General features: G+C 39.1%; 4 protein-coding genes across 4 annotated transcripts; 2 read left to right on the top strand and 2 right to left on the bottom strand.

Annotated features, from left to right (window-relative positions):
* Positions 1 to 12: 12 nt before the first annotated feature.
* LOC137609998 (tripartite motif-containing protein 16-like) lies at positions 13 to 3225 on the top strand. The gene is made up of 6 exons (XM_068337386.1): positions 13 to 609; positions 764 to 859; positions 953 to 1186; positions 1490 to 1661; positions 2048 to 2122; positions 2232 to 3225. The coding sequence occupies exons 1-6, from the start codon at positions 196 to 198 to the stop codon at positions 2765 to 2767; spliced, it is 1527 nt and encodes a 508-aa protein (XP_068193487.1). The 5' UTR covers positions 13 to 195; the 3' UTR covers positions 2768 to 3225.
* A 22-nt stretch (positions 3226 to 3247) lies between these two features.
* Positions 3248 to 5026, bottom strand: amn (amnion associated transmembrane protein). Its single transcript, XM_068337388.1, has one exon. It carries the CDS (start codon positions 4661 to 4663, stop codon positions 3248 to 3250), a length of 1416 nt encoding a protein of 471 aa, XP_068193489.1. The 5' UTR covers positions 4664 to 5026.
* Positions 5027 to 5883: 857 nt separating this feature from the next.
* On the bottom strand, positions 5884 to 17360 carry LOC137609514 (protein HID1-like). The gene is made up of 19 exons (XM_068336588.1): positions 17223 to 17360; positions 16417 to 16566; positions 15522 to 15692; positions 13800 to 13916; positions 12870 to 12976; positions 12640 to 12756; positions 11239 to 11446; positions 11104 to 11160; positions 10885 to 11025; positions 10695 to 10785; positions 10465 to 10616; positions 10303 to 10381; positions 9936 to 10100; positions 9631 to 9858; positions 8446 to 8597; positions 8182 to 8268; positions 7988 to 8079; positions 7712 to 7870; positions 5884 to 7633 (listed from the first exon to the last, which is right to left on the bottom strand). The coding sequence occupies exons 1-19, from the start codon at positions 17286 to 17288 to the stop codon at positions 7570 to 7572; spliced, it is 2403 nt and encodes an 800-aa protein (XP_068192689.1). The 5' UTR covers positions 17289 to 17360; the 3' UTR covers positions 5884 to 7569.
* Positions 17361 to 19821: 2461 nt separating this feature from the next.
* On the top strand, positions 19822 to 22369 carry LOC137609826 (uncharacterized protein LOC796453 homolog). The gene is made up of 3 exons (XM_068337145.1): positions 19822 to 20300; positions 20512 to 20629; positions 20905 to 22369. The coding sequence occupies exons 1-3, from the start codon at positions 20284 to 20286 to the stop codon at positions 21118 to 21120; spliced, it is 351 nt and encodes a 116-aa protein (XP_068193246.1). The 5' UTR covers positions 19822 to 20283; the 3' UTR covers positions 21121 to 22369.
* Positions 22370 to 22616: the final 247 nt, after the last annotated feature.

Genomic DNA, 22616 nt, shown 5'->3' with positions numbered 1-22616 from the left:
GACTGAAGGGAGGGGTGCACATCCAGCATTCTTCAGCAGGCTGAGTACAAAATAACTTAGGCGGGGTTTAAAAAATTTTCGTAACACAGACTGAAGGTCTCATATGAGAAAACGAAAAAGAATGTCCGGCTGTGGAGTTGAAACTGGGATTTCAGCTCAAACGAATCATCTGGACTGGCTGGATATTCAAGGAACATGGCGACTCTCGGCAGAAACAATGAAGAGAATGTGAAGGAGTGTCAGCACAGCTGGAATATGAAGGACAAACCTATGGATGCTCCTTCTGATTCACCGGACAACCTCCTCTGCCCGGATGTGTTATGTGACTCCTGCATAGACAGTCCCAGCGTGGCCCTCAAATCCTGCCTGACCTGTCTGGTTTCTTACTGCCAGGCCCATCTCAGACCACACCTGGAGAACAACAAATTCCAAAACCACTGTCTGGTGGATCCCCTCCATAACTTTGACTGTCAGACCTGTGAAGTTCATCAAATTCCTCTTGAACGCTTCTGTCTGAAAGATGGGTGCTGTGTGTGTCGTGATTGTGAGAACCTGGAGCATGAAGGACATGTAACTGCATCTGTGGGAGAGGCACGCAAACAGATTGAGGTCTAAATACACTGCTTTTCTCATTGTGAAATGAATATTGTTGTAGCAAAATTTTCCATTTTTCAGTTGTGCATGAATGGCTTCTCACTATTCCTTTTGTAATTGTTAAAAAATATTTTGCAGCATTTTTTGCAGTTGTGATTATTGTTTATAGGCTGAGCTGCAGAGGAAGAGAGAAGAGATCAGTAATAGTACATCAGCTGCTGAGAAAGCAATTGAAAAGCTACAGACTAACAACAATGTGATTAAGGTATGAGTCATGTAAAATACCCTACATGAGTAAAATGTACCTTTATTTAATGGACAAAAGTTTCATTCTTCTCTTCCCCTGCTTGTCCTTCAGACTTCAGTGCAGGAGGTTTGTGTTCTTGTTGAAGAGCAGTTTGCCAGGTTGCAGACATCTGTAGAGGAGGCCAGAAAAGGGGCAATGCAATCACTGGACGGGGAGAAAAGAACGGCGCTCAGACAGGCAGAGAGCATCCAAGCACATCTGGAGCAGAGCAAGGCAGAGCTGATGAAAAGCATGGTTCAAATCAACAAACTGTTAAAGAGCAAGTCCGATGCTGACTTCCTGCTGGTAATATATATATATATATATATATATATATATATGAAATACTTAAGATACTGAAAAATAATTGGAAACAGTACCAGGAAACCATGAATCCATGCTTGTCAAACTAAAATCGGGGATTAACCCAGGATGTGGTGACACATAGAGAGTGAGTTTATTTTGGACACTGATGTGTTGACAGTGCACACAGAGCTGGCATGAAGGCATTTCACAAATTTGATGTTTCTGAATAATAGAACAGGGTTTGGATGTCATGAACCAGCATCATACCACGTCATGGAACTTTGATTGCCTTGCTCATTTCAGGAGTATTCAGAGTGGAAGAAAGGAGCTGCAGACGTACGTCTACCTGCTGTACACACAAACAGCATGGGCCACCTAGCCTCCTATGTCCAAGTAGTAACGGACATGACACAGGAGCTGTGTGAGCTGATCCTCTCCTCCTTTAGGGAGAAACTTGACTTAGTCCTGAAAAGCGGTGAGTGTGTGTGTAATATTCTACATTTCTAACATATTTATCTTCCGGCTCCTATAGAAAATGGCTTTAACACATTTAAATTATTTGACAGACTGCTACAACATTTTTGTAAAGCATTCGTAGCTTGATTTTTCTTCAGTATGTCAATATTTTCTCATTTCCTGTGAAATATCTCAACAGCTGTTAAAATTGTGCTTGATGACTATCTGATAGATTTCCATAGTAAATATGTACTTAGTACCAATGTGTTAGCATTCTCATTCAGGAACATTAGCATTGGTTAAGCACAGCCTCACTGCGCTGCTAACACAACACTGAAATGTATTACTCTCACCACATCACATAAATACTTATGTCAAATCTTTTTCTACAAATCCCTAATTTAGGAACTAAATCCCTGGTGCCAAAATTTCACCCTTCATCTCTGCCTGACCCTGAGACACGGGAGGACTTTGTGACATGTAAATATTCTGTTCATCATCCTGCATTCAGTTTTTTTTATGATTTCCAGATCTCATGCATCAAATTCCTCACAGATTATTCATAAAATATAATTCCCTTATCCTATAGACACCAGGAGATTGACCTTTGACCCAGACACCACCCATCGCTTCCTACGTGTAATGGAGGACAATAGAAAGTTGACCAACACCAGCCCCTGGCAGCACAGTTACCCAGATCACCCTGATCGCTTTGAATACTGGCGTCAAGCGCTGACTGTGGAGAGCCTTTACCAAGGGAGGCACTACAATGAAGCAGAACTGAAAGGGGAAGGTGCTCACATAGGAGTCACGTATAGAAGTATTGATCGCAAGGCAGACCAGAGCACCAGCTGCATCACTAGCAATGACTTCTCCTGGTGCGTGGGAAGACACAGCCGAGGTTTCTCTGCTTGGCACGATGGTGTGGAAACGCCCTTGGGAGCCACTGATGTCACAAAAGTCGGCCTCTACGTTGATTTTCACAAAGGCTCTGTGTCCTTCTACGATGTCAGCAGTGCTATGAGACTGCTTCACAAGTACACAAGTCATTTCACAGAGCCCTTATATGTCACGGCCTGGCTGTCAAAGAAAGACAATATTGTTCTTCTGGTTGATACAACATGATTTGTCTACTGTGTTTTACTTCAAAATGATCATTTTCATTCACTGCAAGCTTGTAAAGAAATAGTGCTTCATAAATGCTAACTGATTTTACTTAACAAGGCACACGAAGTTATAGTACACATGGAGGATTTTTTTTTTCACATGCATTTCCCTAAAGGCTAAATTTACCCTCTAGTGTTAACGGTGCAGCATGAATGTATGAAACCTGTAGCAGAGGGTGTGTGAGGAAATCACCTCTGATTTATTGCAACTTTATTGCCCATGAATGACATGAAGAAGGAAAAAGTACACAAACCTCAGGCAGCATTTTTTTATTTGTTCACAAGGTCATTTGGTGATTAAAACTGCACTGTCTGTCAGTATTTTTATCAGTTTACATTGCTGAATGATTAAAAAGTCATGAGAGGATTTATTATGATGTCCATGAGATTATAGCTTTTATGCAAAATTACTTTAGAAATTAAAAAAAATCTATTCACTTCAGGCATTAAATTCTGTTTCATTCTCATCATATACCGGATTTACAAAGTGTATGCCTGTTGGTGTAAAAGAAATTGTGTTAATATCTTTACCCCCGTACAGGCCAACAATATCAGGCAGCATGCTGGGATTGTCAAACATAGGGTTATCATAGCCATGGTCGGGAGTCCCATCAAGATCCGTGGTGCCATTTCTTCTCTGAAAGTGTCGTAGAGATGCCAGCGTAGACAATGATGGCATTCGAATGACCTCTTTATGGACCAGGAGAACCAAGACAATGATGAGTGCAATCAGTGCTAAAACGCCAACCACAGCTCCAGCCACTACCCCAGCGATGCCTCCATGCTGACCACCCCCAGAGGAGGCTTGAAATTTAGCCTGAGCTACACCAATGTCAGAACCATGGGATAGGGCATCTCTAACAATATCCTGGGCCAGAGATGCTGCCTGTTTCCCATTCTCTCCATCGAGGATAACCACCTGGATCTCAGGTGTGGTTCCAAAAGGAAGAATCCCCATCAACTTTTGCGATTTCAAGACTTTCGAAATGCCCAGCTGAATGGATTCATATTTTGGCAGGGTAAGAAAGAGATTATGGATTCGATCCCTGTAAGTTTGCAGTTTGAAACCAGCAGCGTAGTTAATAGTGACGATGGCTCCGCAGATATCACAGCAGTGTCCTTCAGGTAGGAGAGGCTTCTCACAGTTCACAGGTGCACAGGTTACAGTGCGACAGATCTGCTGACGGTTTACAGTATTTCCGCAGTTACAGCCGGTAGGATCATCACAGCCCGGTTCTCCAACGGTAACTGCAGAGGATCCATGAAACTGTAGCCTACCTGAGCGTGAGCTGAGATACTGGGAGAAGTTAGGCTTGTCTTGAAACATCTTCCCCAGCACTGACACAGATTTGACAGGAATGTTAGTCTGACTGGAGCTGGTGTCCACCCGGAAAGAGGAAAGTTTTTTAAAAACCACATCATCATACCTACAAGGGACACTTTCTTCATGGACTGAGAATAAGAAATTTCCACTTTGCAGGTCACCCAAACTTGAAGCTGCCTGCCAGAGCGCTGGGTCAAACCACTCAAGAGACTCTGAATCTTTAAACTTGGTCGTGACTCCTGCTCCACAGCCTGGATCTTGTCCACTCACAACATAAAATCCAGCTCCTGAATTCAGGATGAACTCCCCATTAGCTGGTAGCCTCATCTCATGCACGGCGTGCTTGGTCTCCACAAACACAGACACTTTTCTCTCAGATGAAAAGACAGCTACGTCACTGCCACACGGGACATGTTTTTTGTCCCAGTTGGTCTCATTCTCATAGTTGGTGTCAGGAATCCACTGTTTGTAAAGGGCATTCACTGCCCCGGTGAGACACAGGAGAAGGAGCACGTCTAGCGTTCTCAGCATCCTGAATATTTATGATGGATTGAGGGAACCTCTGGTGAACTTTGTTTCCAACCTTGTGACTAACTTGTGCAAACCAGTAAAAGTAATGGGCTGTGAACCACAGCAATCCGCTCAAGCAGATGACCTGTAAAAGATTTACATTTTCTACTGTGACAGACCTTCCTGAAAACAAGTTTTATTATTTGTGTTTTTTTCTCTTCTTTTTTGCTTTGTTTATTTATTTTTTTGGCATCAAAATTACACTGTTTAAATATTTGGTGTTTTTTTTTACAGTTGACGTCCATCTTTCTGGAAGGAACATTTTGTACTGCCAGCTCAATTTTTTTTTCATTTATACTGATGTTTTATTTTGGATTTTAAATTGACATGGTCTGTAAATGCAAAATTTTTTTTTGAAGGATGCACTATACTGTAATTATTAAACTAATTAAAATCAATATGGAATGAATTATCTGAACTAGGAAGCATTCTACTGACTAATCAGTTTTGAATTCCCCCTGAGGCAGTGTTTCCCTAGTGTCATAATGGTTGCATGCTATTGGAGAAACAATTTTATTTACATTAAATAACAATGAAATGCACAGGCATTTGTGCATTATTTTTTGTTCATGTTAAATTTTAAGAGCATTAATGCATTGCAACAACTTAATGTGTGAGACACCTACACAAATCCAGCATACTTCTTTTAGACTCATGCAAAGGACTGCATGCAGATTTGCACACATTTTACAAGGTATATCCTTTCCTTGGTAGAAAGTCTGTCTTTAATCTCACAGAACACTAATGTTTTCAGTCTTCCAGGTGTGGGCTTACTCTCATGCTTTCATCTAACATGGTGGTATAGATGGCAGGCGTGGCTGTGGAATCGGTTCAGCAAATACAGATTCCTGATCTAGATGTAAATGTCATTTTTAGTTGATCGTAAACAGATTACGGATTGCAACCCCTGGCAAAAAAATTATCTAATGACAGGTCTCAGAGGATGCATATCACAGACATAACACGAAATTAGTCATTTCTAATGGCAGCATTCTGGCTGAAGCATGAAAAGAAATCAAGAAAAAAACACTGTGGTAGTCAGTAACAGCGACTTTTTTAGACCAATCAGAAGGAAAAAAAATATTAAATCACTTAATTCTGAGGAAAAAAATATAGAATCATGAAAAACGAACAAACAAAAAAACACTTCAACACACCATTAGTAGGTGTTGTACCACTTCTGGCTTTATAGGAGCTTATAGTCTCTGAGGCGTGGACTTAATGGGTGACAAACAGTACTCTTCATCAGTTTAGCTCCAACTGTCTCTGGTTGCTGTTATCACATCAGCTTTGAAGGTTGTCGGCAGATTTTCTTCAACTTCCATCACAGATTTTCAATTGGATTGAGATCCTGACTATTTACAGGCCATGGCATTGACCTTGTGTGTCTTTCTTTAAAGAATGTTTTCACATTTTTAGCTCTATGGCAAGATGCATTATCATCTTAAAAAATGATGACCCCCCAAACATTCGTTCAACTGATTAGATAACAAAAGTATCAATAATGTCAAAGTTAATTTGTGCATTTATTGACGATGTAATGACAGCTACCTCCCCAGTGCCTTTACCTGACATGCAGCCCCAAAATATCAGTGGGTGTAAATCTGCATGTTTTCTTCAGGCAGTCATCTTCATCAATCTCACGGGAATGGCACCAAACAAAAGTTCCAGCATCATCACCTCGTCCAACGCTGGTCATGATTCATTCACTGAATATGACTTTCATCCAGTCATCCACAGTCCGCGATTGCTTTTCCTTCGTCTAATGTAACAAATTGTTTTCTCTTTTTAAGTGTTAATGATGGCTTTTATTTAGCTTTTCTGTATGTAAATCTCATTTCCTTTAAGTTTAAACTAAACATATTTTTGAGTTTGGACAATAACTTAATAACTAATTAAATATCGAAGTTGAAATTGTGTTGATAAATCCTATCTTAGAAATACTGTGTGACTAAAAATTGTGTTTAACTATGTTCTACTGTGAATCATAACATTACCCCGAGTCGCTCTTCTGTTTTATCATTCTGATGTAACGCTAGACGGTCCTCCTGATCCCAGGACAATAGACGGAAAGAAAAACCAGTGCAGTTAAGCTGAAATTGGACAGTAGTTGTATAACAACTAGTGATCATTGATGGAGAGAGGGAGCACCCTCTAGTGATCATAGCCTTCATTATACTGTATATATCCTCTTGAAGGTCCACAACATTGTGTCTCTGTGGATGGTGAGCAGTTTCCAGTCATGTGACCAACACAAAATTGGCAGATGCATATCAATATATATTTAAGATAATTTAAGGAAAATATTTTCAACATCAAGCATTGTAAGACTGAAACATACGCCTGGCCATATACATATAAACATACGACCTCTATTATTGTCTCGAAAACTGTCACACTGTCACAAGCGAAGACCATAATTACAGACATCTCCTAAAGTGTACAGTTTCATTTTAAAGCATTGCATCTGCAACAAACAATAAGAAACATCGACAATGTGCCATTTCAGACACGTCACAAGCCTCTCTTGGAACGACCCATATCTTTTACAGCCTGTCTGAAACCTAATATTTCCCCTCTCACCTCTTTTGTACAGAGAAGAACCTCAGGCTTCAGGAAACGCTGCCATCACCTGAGTGCTCATTGTCATTCAATGCTTTTATGTCAAAATGTACAAACACTTGTTTATGGACAGTCATCTTAATCTGAGGAGCATCTCTATTATGGACAGTCATCTTAATCTGAGGAGCATCTCTATTATGATGATGATTAAATAAATTAAACACAGTGAGGTTTACGGGGAAACCAGCGGATAATGAAGAGATGAATAACCCCTGGAGTCAAACAGTTCCTTTTCAGTCGTCTGTCTACATCCTCTGGATCTCAAAGAGGCGGACATCTGTGTCATACCAGATAGGAGGGTCCACATTTCTGGAAAACCAATTAAATATAATAATGGTAAGACAGCTGTTTGAATAAGTCACATCTCTCACTGCGTGAATAACTCACCGCAAATAGACCACCCCCCACATGTAGGTGCGAAACCACATGGCGGTGCCTGCGTTGGCCTGATACTTTCTGATGAGGATGGGGTGAGGAACAGGCAGCAGACCAACTAAGGTGCCATGCTGGAGAAACTTCAGGATCTCAGACTCATCTGTGAGACCCCTGCAAACATGAACAAGATGCTTTAATAAGGTCTGTTTACAGGGCTTACATGGTGGCCACAAAACAAAAAAAAACAAAAAAAAAAGAAAGAAAGAAAGAAATGTTGTGTGCATGTACTTATCAATGCAGATTTTCTCCACCTGGGGAACTAGCACTTGTAGGAGTCGCATTATAGTCTGCAGCGGTAGTTTACACTTCCAGGAGAGAACCTAGCACCAAAAAAAAAAGAAAGAAAGAAAGAAAAAAAAGAAGAAGATACAGATCAATCATATATTCTGACAAATGACAAGAAGGAACCTGCCGATACCGACCCAGTCTGGTGTGGGAGCCCAGAGCGAAGTGGAAGATGAACTTGACAAACATCTTATCTCCATCTCTGCTTCAGTGTAGAAAACATCCTGATAAAGGGAATAAATACATTTTTAAACATGCTTTTACTTTACACACACACACACACACACACACACACACACACACACACACACACACACACACACACACACACACACACACACACACACACACACACACACACACACACACACACACACACACACACACACACACACACATACTTCATTGTCCCGGCCTGAGTTTGACTCTGTGTCGCTGGTTCCAGCCACAGCACTTTGGTCTGTGTGGAGCGTTTGGGTGGAGTCTTTCTTTGGAACCGACACCATGGTGCCGTCTTCTGATACCTGGGACTTCTCAGTCAGTTTATCGATACCTGCAGGAAATCATGAGTCAGAACATTTAAAGACCAGTTTAATGACAGACTAATTACGGTAGTTTCATACAGGATTTCTTCATCAGAGAGAAACTCTCCTAAAACTGCCCGCTTAGTGCAATGTTATAATATAAGCATAACATACTGCATTTTCCCACTGTTGTGGACCCACTGTTCAGTTCTTAGCTGTGACACTCATGTGTAAAGAGTTCAGTTTGTGATATTCCTTGAATTGAAGCCCATGATGTGTAAAACAGTGCTTCAATATATTCCTGGGGTTTTTCCTCATTCTTGGAATCAGTATTTTACCACTATTACTCCTGTAATTTCAGACCATTTACTATTTCTGCCATGATTCTTCCTTGTCTTCAGGTTAATAAACACCTGATTTTGACACCTGATTTTTGCACTGCGCTGGTGGAAATGCATCAGTATAATGGTTTGATGAATCCAACACATGTGATATAAATGGAGTGGATTTGGAACCACTTATCATCTGGGACCAATTCTCATTTTAGAACATCCACACATGTTGATTCTTTGCCAGGAATGTGGGCACTGTAGTTTACAATGAGATGCAGACAGGAGCTTTCACAACAAATCTCAATCAATTAGTTAATTTAATTTTTTTGAGAAAAAACCCTTATTTTTTCTTTTTTCTTTTTGTTTAGGCTATGATATATATTTGTGTTATGTAGCATAAAATTTGTTTGACTAACATTTATACACGGTTTGCGCTCAGGAACCTTCAGCTAAATGGAAGCCGGGCACCACTGAGGTGGATCATGATTATTTTTTCCACACCAACATTTACATAAAAAAGCACCAGCCTTATTTTTGAAAATGACTTTTCACATATTTTGACAAACTGTCTGATTGTCTCACTACATATTTGTCATCTCATCTTGTTACTGAGAAAAAGAAAATAAATACGCCAAATCTGAAATATTGAATACTCAAACCTCTTAGATAATCACAGCCAAAAATGTAAATTTACTGAATTTAATATAAACAGAAGAAAATCAGTGAGTACCTGGAATAGCGACCAAACTGGCCTTCAGTGTGCCAGGCTCCGCCGGTACAGCGGGGTGAGAGCCCTCCATGGACACTGTCTCCTGTGAGCTGGTGCGGGAAATGACATCTGGAGACTTCCTCTTCCTCTGCAAAGACTTCTGGATGGAAGCAGAGTCTGAGGGCAGGTTGGCCAACTGGTGGAACGCGTTACGTTTGCGTATGATGGCATACACCAGGTTACAGTTTCCTGATAAAAAGGGAAGAGAGGAGAAAATATTAATCAGAACGACATTAATGTTCTATTGTGTGTCAGATTCATCTCACCATCAAATTGGTACTGGATAATATTGTTGAAAGCTTCAAGGAGGAAGAATACAAGGTGGTGGTTCTGGCATGCAGAGAACAGGAACCAGCTGGTGGAGAAGGCCTCCAGCAGGTGGAGCAATTTATTGGCCGCCACCATGGACAGGCTCTTCAAGTAAGGAGATACTGCAGAGAAAGAAGACGATTGAAAATAATTCTGATATTTAAAAAGATTGAAAATAATTCTGATATTTAAAAAAAAACACACAACACATAATTTTAATTTAAGTTTTTAAGTTTTTCTCTCACTTTTATCAGAGTTACAAATTCTAACTGATTACAAATAAATTCTGCACATTGCCAGGAAGATGGCGCCAAAGCAACTCACCATTTACAATAATAGTGAGAAGGCAGTCAAACAAAGGCTGGAGACGCTGGTGGCCTGTGGTGATAATCTTGTGAAACACCTACAAAATAAACACAGTGTTATCAGTAAACATTAACTGAGAAGATAAAGAAAGCAGTAAAGGTGAAAATTCAGATGTCTCACCACTATGAGCAGATCTGCGTGAGTCCCGGTGAACACTGGGATGTCCATAGGCACGTGAATGGAGTAGGGTTTATTCAAGCGCACACCAAAGTTTCTCTCCCCGCTTAGCAGCAGTAAAATGAACACACCGATGTGCATGAGTCCAACACGGGCTGCAGCAAAGGAGAAAGCACATTAGAAAAGACTAAACGTGTGCTTATTAGAGGCACACAGGGAGGGGGGAAACTCACACTGGTCGGCCCTGGCATCGTTCAGATAATACAGTATTGGAACCAGAATATCCAGCACATCACTGCTCTTCAGCACAAAAAACAGGAATTTCTGTCAAGGGAACACAAAGTTGAATTTGTTCACTAAAAGTTGAAAAACTTTTCTTGGTATATCTTCCAAAGAAACTTAATTTTACTTCTTTATTCCAACCTTATTAAAGTCGCAAAGCTTCCAGAAAAGCACCAGCAGCTCTTGGTGGAACTGGATCTTCTTGGTAGAATTAGGTAGGTAAGTCTGCGCTAATGGGTTGGTGAGCAGACGAGCTAGGCCCTTCAATACAAAGTCAAAGTCCTGCCAACGGAGAAACATGACCTTCAGTAATCTACACCAGGAAGAGCTACGTGTATTTTATAGGAGTTTTCGGTGTACCTCCTCTCTGTGAATCCTCGACAGATAGTTCACAAACAGGTTCTCTGGTCCTGTGGACTGCACAAAGACGAGAAGTTAATTATCATGAAACACGATTGTCATCCAAATTTTCTTGTGGGGATCTTGCAGCATTACTTCTTGCTCCTCTATGCTGGATGGGGAGGGTGGCCGATGGGGAACCCCTCCATCGTGCTCCAGCGTCACAATGAGGATCTGCACCGCCTGTTCCACCAGCTGCTCCCGGTAGTCGGAGAAAAGCAGGTGGTTATACGGGATGCCGTAGCCCACGGGGTCGTAGGCACACACCACATTCAGCACAGAGGTGAACAGAGGGAGAGCATGTCTAGGGGCAAAGACGTGAAGACCACGTTAGAGAGTCATGTGCATCTTTACATCAGATTTAGCCTCTGAGCCTCCAGATGTTAGTAAATGCTAAATGTGTTTTAAAGAAAAATGAACTAGGAATTATCTGGTCAGAGTCAATACACATGGTATTTAGTACATTCCAAGAATGAAACTAAATTTCTGAAATTAAATATAAAATAATGGAAAAAAATAAAGACTCTTGAGTGGGAAATTGTTCATTTTGCAAGTAATAATATAATAAAAAATAATAATCCTTATTTAAAAACAACTGTTTAAAATGCTCTGACAAAACAAAGACAGGAAGCTCAAGGTAATATGAAAACCATAGAACCAAACAACCTCTGGGACACAGCAGGAAGAAATAAACCTAGGATGTAATATACAAAATAACACAGCAGGTCATAAAAAAACTGAAAGATAGAGAAAAGTTAAGGAAATGGTCAATAAATACAAGTGAGAATGGTTGCGACAATGAAATGAAAGTAAATTGGTATAATTAAGTAATAAATAATGAATAAAAGATAGTAAAAGATAATGAAAAGATAATGAAAATATGAAATCCCATCCCAAGGGTAAAATAACAAAATTAGATTTTAAAAAAAAGGGTAAAATAATAATAATAATAATAATAATAATAATAATAATAATAAAAAGAAACAGTAATAGCAATTAAAATAAAATTACTGCCTCATATTTACATAACTCCCAGCACCAGTGAAGTTGCAATTTGCAGTCACGTCTGCCCAAAAAACACATGGTGCATCAACATTATGATCAACATAAGCAAAGTCAAAGAACCTGTGTCAGTTTACATCACCATGAACACTCATGTCTCCCCTTCTGTTCTTGACTTTTACTGTTTAACAATATTTATGACCTCATTGTTGGTCTTTGAGTTTTTTATTTCTGAAATTTCTTCCTCATCTCATTGACAGCTGAGCAGACTCCACTTGAGATGAAGACCATTAGAGGCAGGTGAAAACTGAATAAAACCTACTCAACAGACCCTAAAGATCTTGGGGTTGAAACGTTTTTTTTGTAAGAACAACTCTCATCATATTTCAAGTGAATTTTGCTTGCAATAAAGATATTCATTATTAATCTCACATTCCTCTTCTTGTGATCATTATTTGTTTAAATCATGCCTGGAAACCCCAGTTTAGCCATTACCTATTTTCTGTAGAGCAGAAGAAAGTCACCCAGGGATTGAGGACACTGTTGTCCGATGTTGGAGGCAGATACATGGCCTCCGAGAAGCAGGTGAGCAACAACCTCAGCAGCTCTGTCCTGGAGACGATCAGCACCAGAGACAAACAGGTGGACAGCAGATAATAAATTCATAAGACTGGTGTGGGAGTCAGATGTGACCAAACACGGCTGCACACCACTGGCTAACTCACCTGTTCAGGTCATGGATGTAGTTTAGAGGTGGAGACTGAGCAAAGCCCACCCCCGCCTCCCAGATGTATTCACAGCTGTCTATTGACTGCATGCTCTCTACGGAGTCCTAGATGTGGTCACAAGTCGGTGCTCATTAGTAGTTATACATTTTCCAGCAAGATTTTAAACCCCAAGGACGTTTTCGGTTCCAATCATAAATACCTAAAAGTACATCCAAATAAAAAAACAAGCTAATGTGTCAGCCTGGTGGCTTTCATCTATTCATGCTGTTCATCACTTATCCACAGGAACCGGCAGGTGATTGGCTCACAGTGTCACATGATAAATGACTTCCAGAGGTTCTCTATGTTTCTTCTTTGAAAGTGTGGCAATAATAAAAAGCAGTTGCAAAAATAAAGTACGCATCTGTGATCGGTTAAGGGCATCTACAACATCTGTTGAGAGGTTCAGATGTTTCTCTCAGAAACAAATGCAAACTGTTGCTAAGAGACAGGCTGCACAACCCTTTCACCTTGTTATTCACTTCTTGCTTTGCTAGTTTTCAACACAAATTTTTTACACTGGAGAGAAACATCTTTCAACATCTTTTGGGAGCTACACCTGAGGGTTTCTTCCATTATGCTTCACGCATTTAACAGTTTCACAGGTAATTTAAAACCACTGAAAATATGCAAAGTTGATCCCACATGCAACATTCCTTTCAAGCTCAAAACTGTGAGGATTCTTCCTGTTGAGACGAAAACGGTTTCATCAATCATCATCTCTATCTATGATGTCTCATCAGGGAATCTTGACTGGCAACTTTAGACCAGGAAGTAGGAAGCAGTTTTTAAAAAAAATATCTTTGACCTTGAAATGATTGACGTGGATTAGAGATCCTGTCATGATTGCGGTTATTAATTTTGCGGAATTGACAACTGTGTACGTACAGGTCCTCTTTTGTGGCTGTGTACAGTAAAGTCAGGGCAGAAGAGCAGGTCAGCAATGGCCAGGAGCAGCGACTCAGCCAAAGGTCGAGCTCCGTCATCATCATCCAGCTCATCTGTCTGAGATGGTAAGAAGTACAAATGAGATTGGATACAGACAACTTTTATTCTCTTCCATGAACAGAAAGAAAAGACAAAACTGAAAGAGTTGACTAATTTGAAACCAAAATACCCATAATTTTGCTCTACAACTAAAAAGAATACACTTTCTTACATTAGCAATCAAGAAACCAGTTTCACTGCAGGATATGACTCATGATGGGAGTTAAAGCCTCAGAGCTTTCATTGTGCTGTGTCATTTCACTAGAGAGAATTAACACCTGAAAGGACTGATAGGATGTGTATAGTTTTGCCTATTTATTTACATTTTTAGCAAAGAACAACAGCTCAAAGTGACACAGATTGTAAACTAGAAGTTACTGTATTGATAAATTCATTGCATCACTAACCAGTTGCTGTACCACTGCACTAGAATGATGTTATCATGATGACATGGCTTTCCTCTGATAGATGTGATGCCAAATTAACAAATACCACCAAAATCATTTTCTCGCGAAACCTTCTGCTAGAATTATAATCATGTACTAATAGAATGTGAGTTATCAACAAAGAGATTATATCGTCGCAAGTCTGGATCTATTTTACTTACAGATTCGTAGAACTTCTTACCTTTCACACATACCGCTAGATTAATCCATCGTGATGACTCAGAATCTCAATCATCTCAGCTATTTATTGTGACCTGTAGTACATCTCGGTGTTCCAATGTTATCATACTATAAACTAATACATATGTTCTTGTCATTTATTTTGATCTTCCAGGACTAGATTATGATCTGGATCCAACCATGCGTAGTGATGAGCCAATGCTGGAGGATGTTTACCTTGATTGGCCAATTGCCTTCGAATGATATTGCAAAGTGTTAAAGAATGGTGCTGTTTTTTAACAAACAAAAAATAAACACAGGTGATAATAAGACCTCTTGTAACTGTGGTTGTTGAAGGAAGTCAAAAGCCACCCCAAGAGGACAAATCCTAAAAATGGACGATATATTCACCAGCAACCATTGATGAGCCACGAGTTGAGTCAAGTAAAATGTTTGGGATCTGTGCCGAAATAAAAATGAGTCACCTTTGGACTCACAATAGAATAGTTTAAAAAATACTATTTGTAGAAAAATCTAAATTCTGTAGATTCTTTACCATGGTTCCTTTATGTGGAAGGTTGATTAAATACGAAAGTATAGTTTGTGACAGATTCCCTTCAATCACCTGAAATAATGTTCCCATGGAAACCACATAAAATAACATAAATAGATTTTTCAAAATGTCAACATTATATATTTTAAATATTTGTCAAGCGTTATGAAGCTACAATGTGACCACCTTATTATATTTTCAAGGAAACACAAAACCTTTACAGATATTTCTTAAAGTCTGTTAAATTAACATGTCCCAAAAAATAAAAAAAATAACCCCCCCCCCAAAAAAAATAAAAATAAATACAATTAAGAGTCACAACTACTTACACTTGTTAATATATGTGTAAATTTGGCTTTGCTATTTAAGTATGTTGTGATATTTCATAGTTAAAAAGCCAGTTGTGACAAAAGGAGCTATCTTTATGCCTTTGAATGTAGGCTGTGCTGTGATATTAGAACCTACCCCTGCTCGTCCTGCCCCGGGTACAGTCGACCAAAAGAACCCTCTCCAGTCTTGGTCCTCAAAGATGTACGGTAGGATGCGACTCAGGATGCGAGTACAGTTCAGGATCACCTGCTTGTCCCTCTCAGTGGGACAGCCAGACTCTGCACCTTGCACCAGCTTCTCCACAGCCTAGTGAGGATGATGAAGATCAGAGAGAGAATCAAAGGTGGATGAGAGTGAGTAGGTGGGTTCTGAAAGCATCTATCATCCAGGAACACTGTTTCAAAAGTCTTTTTCTGTTTATTTTTCCATTTTAAGGAAGAAATTATTTGTCGCACTAGTTTCTATTTTATTACTAGGAGTTCTCACTCATTCAGCTATCCTGTCGGTGTGCACCAAACACACCTTTTATTTTCTTAGACGCATTATAGATAATATAATTTTAAGAATCACAAACAAATGTGGTGGCACAGCTCTTAAGGATAGCAAAAGAAAAAGAAAAGAGCAAAAAGAATATTTCTCTTTCTCTTTTTGCAGTGGATCGGCAGTTTGCTTCAGGGGACAATGAAAATATGTGGCCAACGAGATGGAGACATATTGTACGTTGTTGTTGTTTTTTAAAAGATTTACAACAACATTAGCCTTAACAGCTTTGAATCAGGTCAGACGGCTTCAAACGGAAGCTGGAACCAGGAGACAGGACACGAAGGGAGAGGAAAGGGAGTTGACTCACTTATTTCCACATCTGAAAACATGAGGCCGAGCCTTACTGACAGAATGTACTGGCCCTTAACAAAAATAACTAAACAAAAAAACAATCCTGCATGCTTTTATTCCATGATGTAGCTTTAGAGTGATCTCATCAAACAAAAGACTTCACGTAATTGTTAACTGTACATTAAACTATATGAACCTTATAGCAGAGGGTTGCAAGGTTTGAGGGTGACTCCTCCCGAACAGCTCTTATCTCTGCTGCTGGCACAAGTGCAAAAACATCCTGGACTGTGGTGCTGGTGTCGGCCCAGAACTGGTCCCAGAAGGCATCATCTGTGGCTTCAACAGGCTGTAAAAAAATATAAAAGCATTTCAGTCCCCATATGTCAAAGGAGCAGGTTTGAAATGAAACTCTTTGCATGATCTTGAATTAAAATAAAATGGAGCAATTGTTTTATCAAGTGATGTACAATGTATGTAGACCATATATATGTTTGTAATATTATACATACATGTTTATCTTGTACTAGGCCTATGTCGACAAACCAAGGCCTGAATAGCAATGTAAACACAGCCTCTATTCTGACAACAGCGCGGAAGCATGATCTGACGCACTGATCTCAGCACAGTCCACCTGCCACTGCAAACGCAGTCTGTTCCAGACCCACGTCATTCTTTTTCATCGTGTATCTTTTCATCAAAACTACGTTCCCTCCCAGAATAAACCTTCAAATTAATAAATTAATCTGCATGTCAGAGATCACAATCGTATAATCCAAAGGTTTCGACAAATAAACCTCGACATATTTCGTGCGTAACCTTTCTGCAAATGTATTTGCTATTCAGTGCAAACAAGAAAGAAAAAAAATTAAATCCCGCTTGTCAACATCCCCCCCCCCCCCCCCATCACTTCAGATGCGTTTTCTCCTCCGATCGATGATGCTCTGCCTCATCGGCTCAAACCTCCCTGTTGAATCGTCTGCTCAGCCGTGTGGAGACATTTACCTGTGTTTTGGTTGTCAGCTGAATCACTGCCTTCCTGAAATTCAGTTTAGAGTCGCTGCTTCCCATCGCGGTTATTTCCCTTTATAATAATGTCTGGACCGCTCCTGCAGAGAATCCCTGTTAATCTCACCTCCGTCCTTCTCTCGAGTCATTGGAGGGGGCGGTTTTTTTTTCTTTATTCCTTATTATCCCATTGGCTGACAGGATCTACTGCTACAGGGTGGAACTTCCGTGTTGTGGCATGACGTAAGACATTCACTCTTATTGGATATGGTTCCATACTCTTGGCTATTATAATAACATCTTCTTCTTTTTTTTACATAATATGTTTTTTGGCATGAGATAGCCCTAAAGGTTTTATGGGTTAATGAGCTGCACTTGTAGTTGTGTCCATTGTGTTCATTGTTTTTAGAGAACATACAGTTCTGTGCCAAGCAAGACTATTCAGAAGTGACTAGAGACATGTTTTGGGGAAAGCAACGTGCCAATATTTCACCAATTACTTTCAAAACAGACATAAACATGCATCAAATTTCTCAGGGTGCATGTCATCGAGGAAAGAATTATTTTTTTCCAGACCCATAAATTTGAAGCAACACAGCTTCACCCTAAGCACAAATTGAGGCACACGCCTTGAGGTCTAGGTCTGCATAGATTAGCTCCATTCAGTAAGTAAATCATAGCTTATGCACTGTTTGTTGACTTCTTGTTAGCAAAATAATGTAGAAACTATTGGACGTTTTTCGTTTAAACATAGTAGAAGAATATTTTATAGGCCAGGAAAGAACCCATTATAATTTGGACCAGATCCAGTATGTTTTTTTCTTTCTGTCTTTCTTTCTTTCTCGGACTCAGTGACAGTAATGGAATACACATGTATGAACTGGTGGTAAAGATTTTAAACAATGATAAGCTTAAGGAGGGTTCACCTTGGTCTGGCGCCAGGTGTGAACCCTTCATGGGAGTCCTTCTACAAGCCACCGTTAACAAAGAAGGTTGGGGATCTCCAATGGAGGATTTTACACGGCACTGTGGCCGTCAACAGTTTTATTTTGATTTTAAATCCAAATGTGGCTGTCCGTTCTGTTCTTGCAGAGAAGCTGTTTTTCACTGCTTCCTAGACTATCACTTGCTCAAAAATCTGTTCCTGTTTTAAGAGAAAATCTGTCATTGGGTCTTGTTTTTAACAAACAGGTATACATTATTGGTTTTAAACAAAGGAAGAATCAAAAAAGGAGTGGCAGATTTTAAACTTCCTTCTGGGTCAAGCAAAGGTGGTAATTTATTTAAGCAGGAGGAAAAAGATTGAAGGTTTACCAGACTGCAGTGCAGACGTTGAGTGAGAAGATTGTATTCAGTCACTGGTTGGTTTAATTTATGTATATTTTGTTTAGATTTGTTTATTATTTTCTGACTATTATTTGTTTTTGAATGTAAATTCCATTCTGTGTGAATCTTTTTTGGATTTTGTGTGTGTGACTATTTAGTAATTTATTTTTTGTGAATAAACATGCTTTTAAAAATTAAAAAAAAATCTTTATTTCTTTGTTTTGTTGTGAGATAGAATACCTTTCCAAATTCCATGAAGTTTTTGGGAGGTGTATAATCATCTAAACAAGACAGACAAGATTGCAGGCCCTTGTTGTAGACTTCAGCTTCATTTAGTTATGGAATGAATTCTATACATTCTAAGTGGAATCCTAGTATGAATTTTAAATCTAGCTGCTCTAAATAACCTAAAATGCCTTCTAGATATCGGAAATTGCATCCATTATTGTTATAATTTAGAGCCAACAATTTATAAGAACATGGAGCAGAAACAGATTCGAAATATCAACGATTGACATTTCCACTTGTGAGACTTTTTGACATGAATTTAAGTACTGAGTGTGGATTTATAGACATTCTGGATTTTGTTAGGCCTGCGATTAGTCTTCAGTATAAAAGAATGGGTTTATCAAAGTTGTCATTCAGATTACATATTATATATATATATATATATATTATATATATATATACATATATATATATACATTCTATCTATTAATATGTTTTTTATATATGTTTATATATATTATTATGTATGTATATATATATATATATATATATTCTATAATATATAGAATGGGTTTATCAAAGTTGTCATTCAGATTACATATTATATATATATATATATATATATATATATATATATATATATATATATATATATATATATATATATATAAAAAGTATATAATAATATGAGTAATATCAAGTGATAGTTGTTTTGAAGATAACTATCAATAATCGATATGAGTCAACACTAGTAAAATCGGTGTCTATTGCATTTGCTACGAAACACATGCATACGTCATTCTCGCACTCTATGAATTTGTGCATTCATAAACTCCTATACGAAATGATCTCTGTCGTGAAGAATAGGTGAACCTGCGACTAAGTAATGGAAACGGTCACGTCTGTTAAGATCATGGAGACAGAGCGTGTCGCGTTCACAGAACTTTACATTCCATAGATTCTCTAACGCTCAGGATTTTGTTTTTTCCGATTGCTTTGAACGTAGCATTGGTGTGTTCGCGCAGCCGCAGTAGCATGTAAACACATCTACCGCTTTTGGCTGTAGGCATAGCTGGGGTTGTTTATAGTTAGCTTTATCAAGATCAAACAAGTCAACTACAGTTGTTTAACGTTTGTACCGTTGATGTGTTTGGTAGATTGTTTTTAAAGAAATTAATCGTTTTCTGCCATATGTGTCTTTGTCGATTAAGTATGAACATAAGCTAGTAAGATTTGCTAACAGTGGTGCTAGCTTGTTAGCTTATTGCAGCGTTTGGGATTGAAACTGACCGTTGTAAGAGTTCAGGCCCAAAGCCTCTGTGTAGTTGATCAAAGCACCTTTTTTATTAACAAGTTGACGTGTAGCTTCGTAAATATTAGCTACACATCTCAGGTTAGCATTAGTTCGCTAAGTCGGGCGTTACGTGAACAAGCCACGTCCTCCAGCCCGCTACGCAACAACACGAAGGAAAGCCGATAATCGATACGATCATAGCTTCATCATATGTTGACTGATAACAGGTGAGCCAGGCCTGAAACAATACTTCAAACGATCTTTCATTTATTACCAGTGTAAGATGGTGGAGTCGCGTTAATTTGATCATAATAATGCAGCTATGTAAAATCGATTACTATTCTAACTAATAGTTAGAGATCTGTGTTACAGCATTGATGTGAGTAAGAGCACATCGTGATGTTTTAAGTGTATAAATATCTTCTTGTCCCCAATTAGGAAAAGGCAGCGCAGTGGTGGAGATGAAGACTGCGGCAACCTGGTTCCACAAGCCAAAAGGCAGAGCAGGCGTCACCCCCTCTCTCCTGAACCAGGCCGGGATGCCTGGGACTCAGAGGTAAGAATCATTAACACGTTTTTTTTTTTAAAAACCAAAACAACAACACCATTGGGCTCTACTTAATATAATTTATAGTTTTGGAAAATAGCATACATTACCTCACCAATTTTAGCTGTAAGGCTTTGAGTTTCACAAGAAAACCAGTCAAATGCTGTAAATTTACAGGTGTTTCAGTGAAATTCAGGCCCTGCAATTGATGACCATGTTAATGTGGAATACCTGCATATTAATTACTCTCCAGAACACCACTGATTTTGACATTTACTTTGCAGTCATCCAACAGTGAAAGCAGCTTGAGCTGTCCAGAATATGCTGCTGGGAGTTGCACCAGTCAGTGTGTCGTGGGCCCCTGTAGTCCGGTCAGCTCTGGTGACTCCTCAGAATTTAACAGTACTGCAAACCTAGTGACCTACGTGCAGATTAACCACATCCTGAAGCAAGCCCACTTCCAGAGTCTGCAGAGCCGAGGTCGTCTCAGAGACACATGACACCCTGAAATGTGTCTTTCATCAGCCGTCAGGCGACATGTTCACATTAAGAGTATCACGCACGGAGTCACATCACTCAGTTCTTCCTACCCATCTCAAGTTACTGTGATGTCGCACAGCTTTAAATACATGTGGGTGGAGGTCATTGCTGGTCAGATATCTGCATTGGGCATCTTTCAAATTTAACAAAATGATAATCATGTTAAGCAATAACTGTGTGATCAACTTTGGGCTTTGCTTGATTTCTTTCCACTCTGGTTTACATTCTGCTCTCAGAGCCTGATTAAGACTGACTGATGATGACTGCCCATATTTTTTCTTAAATTTTTGAAAATGGTGCTACTGTACAAAGCAGAAATGGCACAAACACAATTTTAGTCCGGTCAGAATGACTCGTTTAGTTTCCTAGTAAGGTACTTGGGTTGTGTAATGCTGATTTCAATGTCTTTTAAGTATATGTACCAGTCTCAGGGAAGATTTGCACTTGTCTTTGACTGCTCATTTGCTTTAATATTCAAACAGAAACTTCTTTAGAGGAATGTGTTTGTCAAATTGGCCAAGGAAGTTGTTTCTGTTAGTAGAGTATTTAAAATTGTCCTTCATAGATTTCAGGTAGATGTAGTGGAGAGTCAGGCCATGGAATTGATTTTATCTCAGATCAGAATTTCTGAAAGGATCATGTCTTTGAATATTTAATTTCCCATCACTTCGGGTAAGAAGTTGCACATGCATTACACAATATTTAGCTATTGTTCCAGTTTGGATTAAAATTTTAAAACCTAATCAATTTTGAAAATAGAGCGCAGTCTTGGCAGTGATATGCAATGGCACTGCTTTCTAGCTGAAAGTATAGGCTAATTTTGTTGTAATCTCAACATAAGGATCCCAGTAAGATTGGTTATCACCTGTTGCACTACAGCATTCCTCTTAGGAACAAACACCCATTCCTCAGGCTTTGATTCCAAAACTACTGGAGCCATTAAAATGCTGTTGGAATTGAACACCTGCCTTTCTGCCTGTGCACTGTTCATTTGCTGTGTTTGTGACCCTGTGCACTGGACATTTCACATACAGGCACTGGATATAAGACATTCCTTTTCTTGGAGTGGATTTGAATCCTCATCTCGGGAGTTTGTGTATTTTATTTCCAGGCCAGTGTGTCAGAATTGAGAGCATTTTGAATATGTGGTTTTATTTTTTTCAATGATATATTTTTTTGTATTGTACATGACATGAGCCTGACTTGGACTTTTTCTTTCTTGTAAATACACCGTCATTTCCAAAATAAAGATTGTTTTTGAGCAAAGACTTTGGGTCTTTTTTGTTTTGCACTGAGCATTTTTACATCCTGCTTAGTGGTGATGTGTTCTAATTGTCAGTGTTTGTGTGTTCGTCCGTCTGTTCATCCACCAAATATCTTCACAACTTGCAGATAGAAAGATGAAAGAAAAAGCACATTAGTCGGGTGGCAAAGGGGATGAAAATGAGATGATGAC

This window comes from Antennarius striatus, chromosome 16 (genome assembly GCF_040054535.1).
Source record: "Antennarius striatus isolate MH-2024 chromosome 16, ASM4005453v1, whole genome shotgun sequence".
NCBI classification, from domain to species: domain Eukaryota; kingdom Metazoa; phylum Chordata; class Actinopteri; order Lophiiformes; family Antennariidae; genus Antennarius; species Antennarius striatus.
Note: the sequence above shows the minus strand (reverse complement) of the source record. Positions and strands in the feature narration are given on the sequence as shown.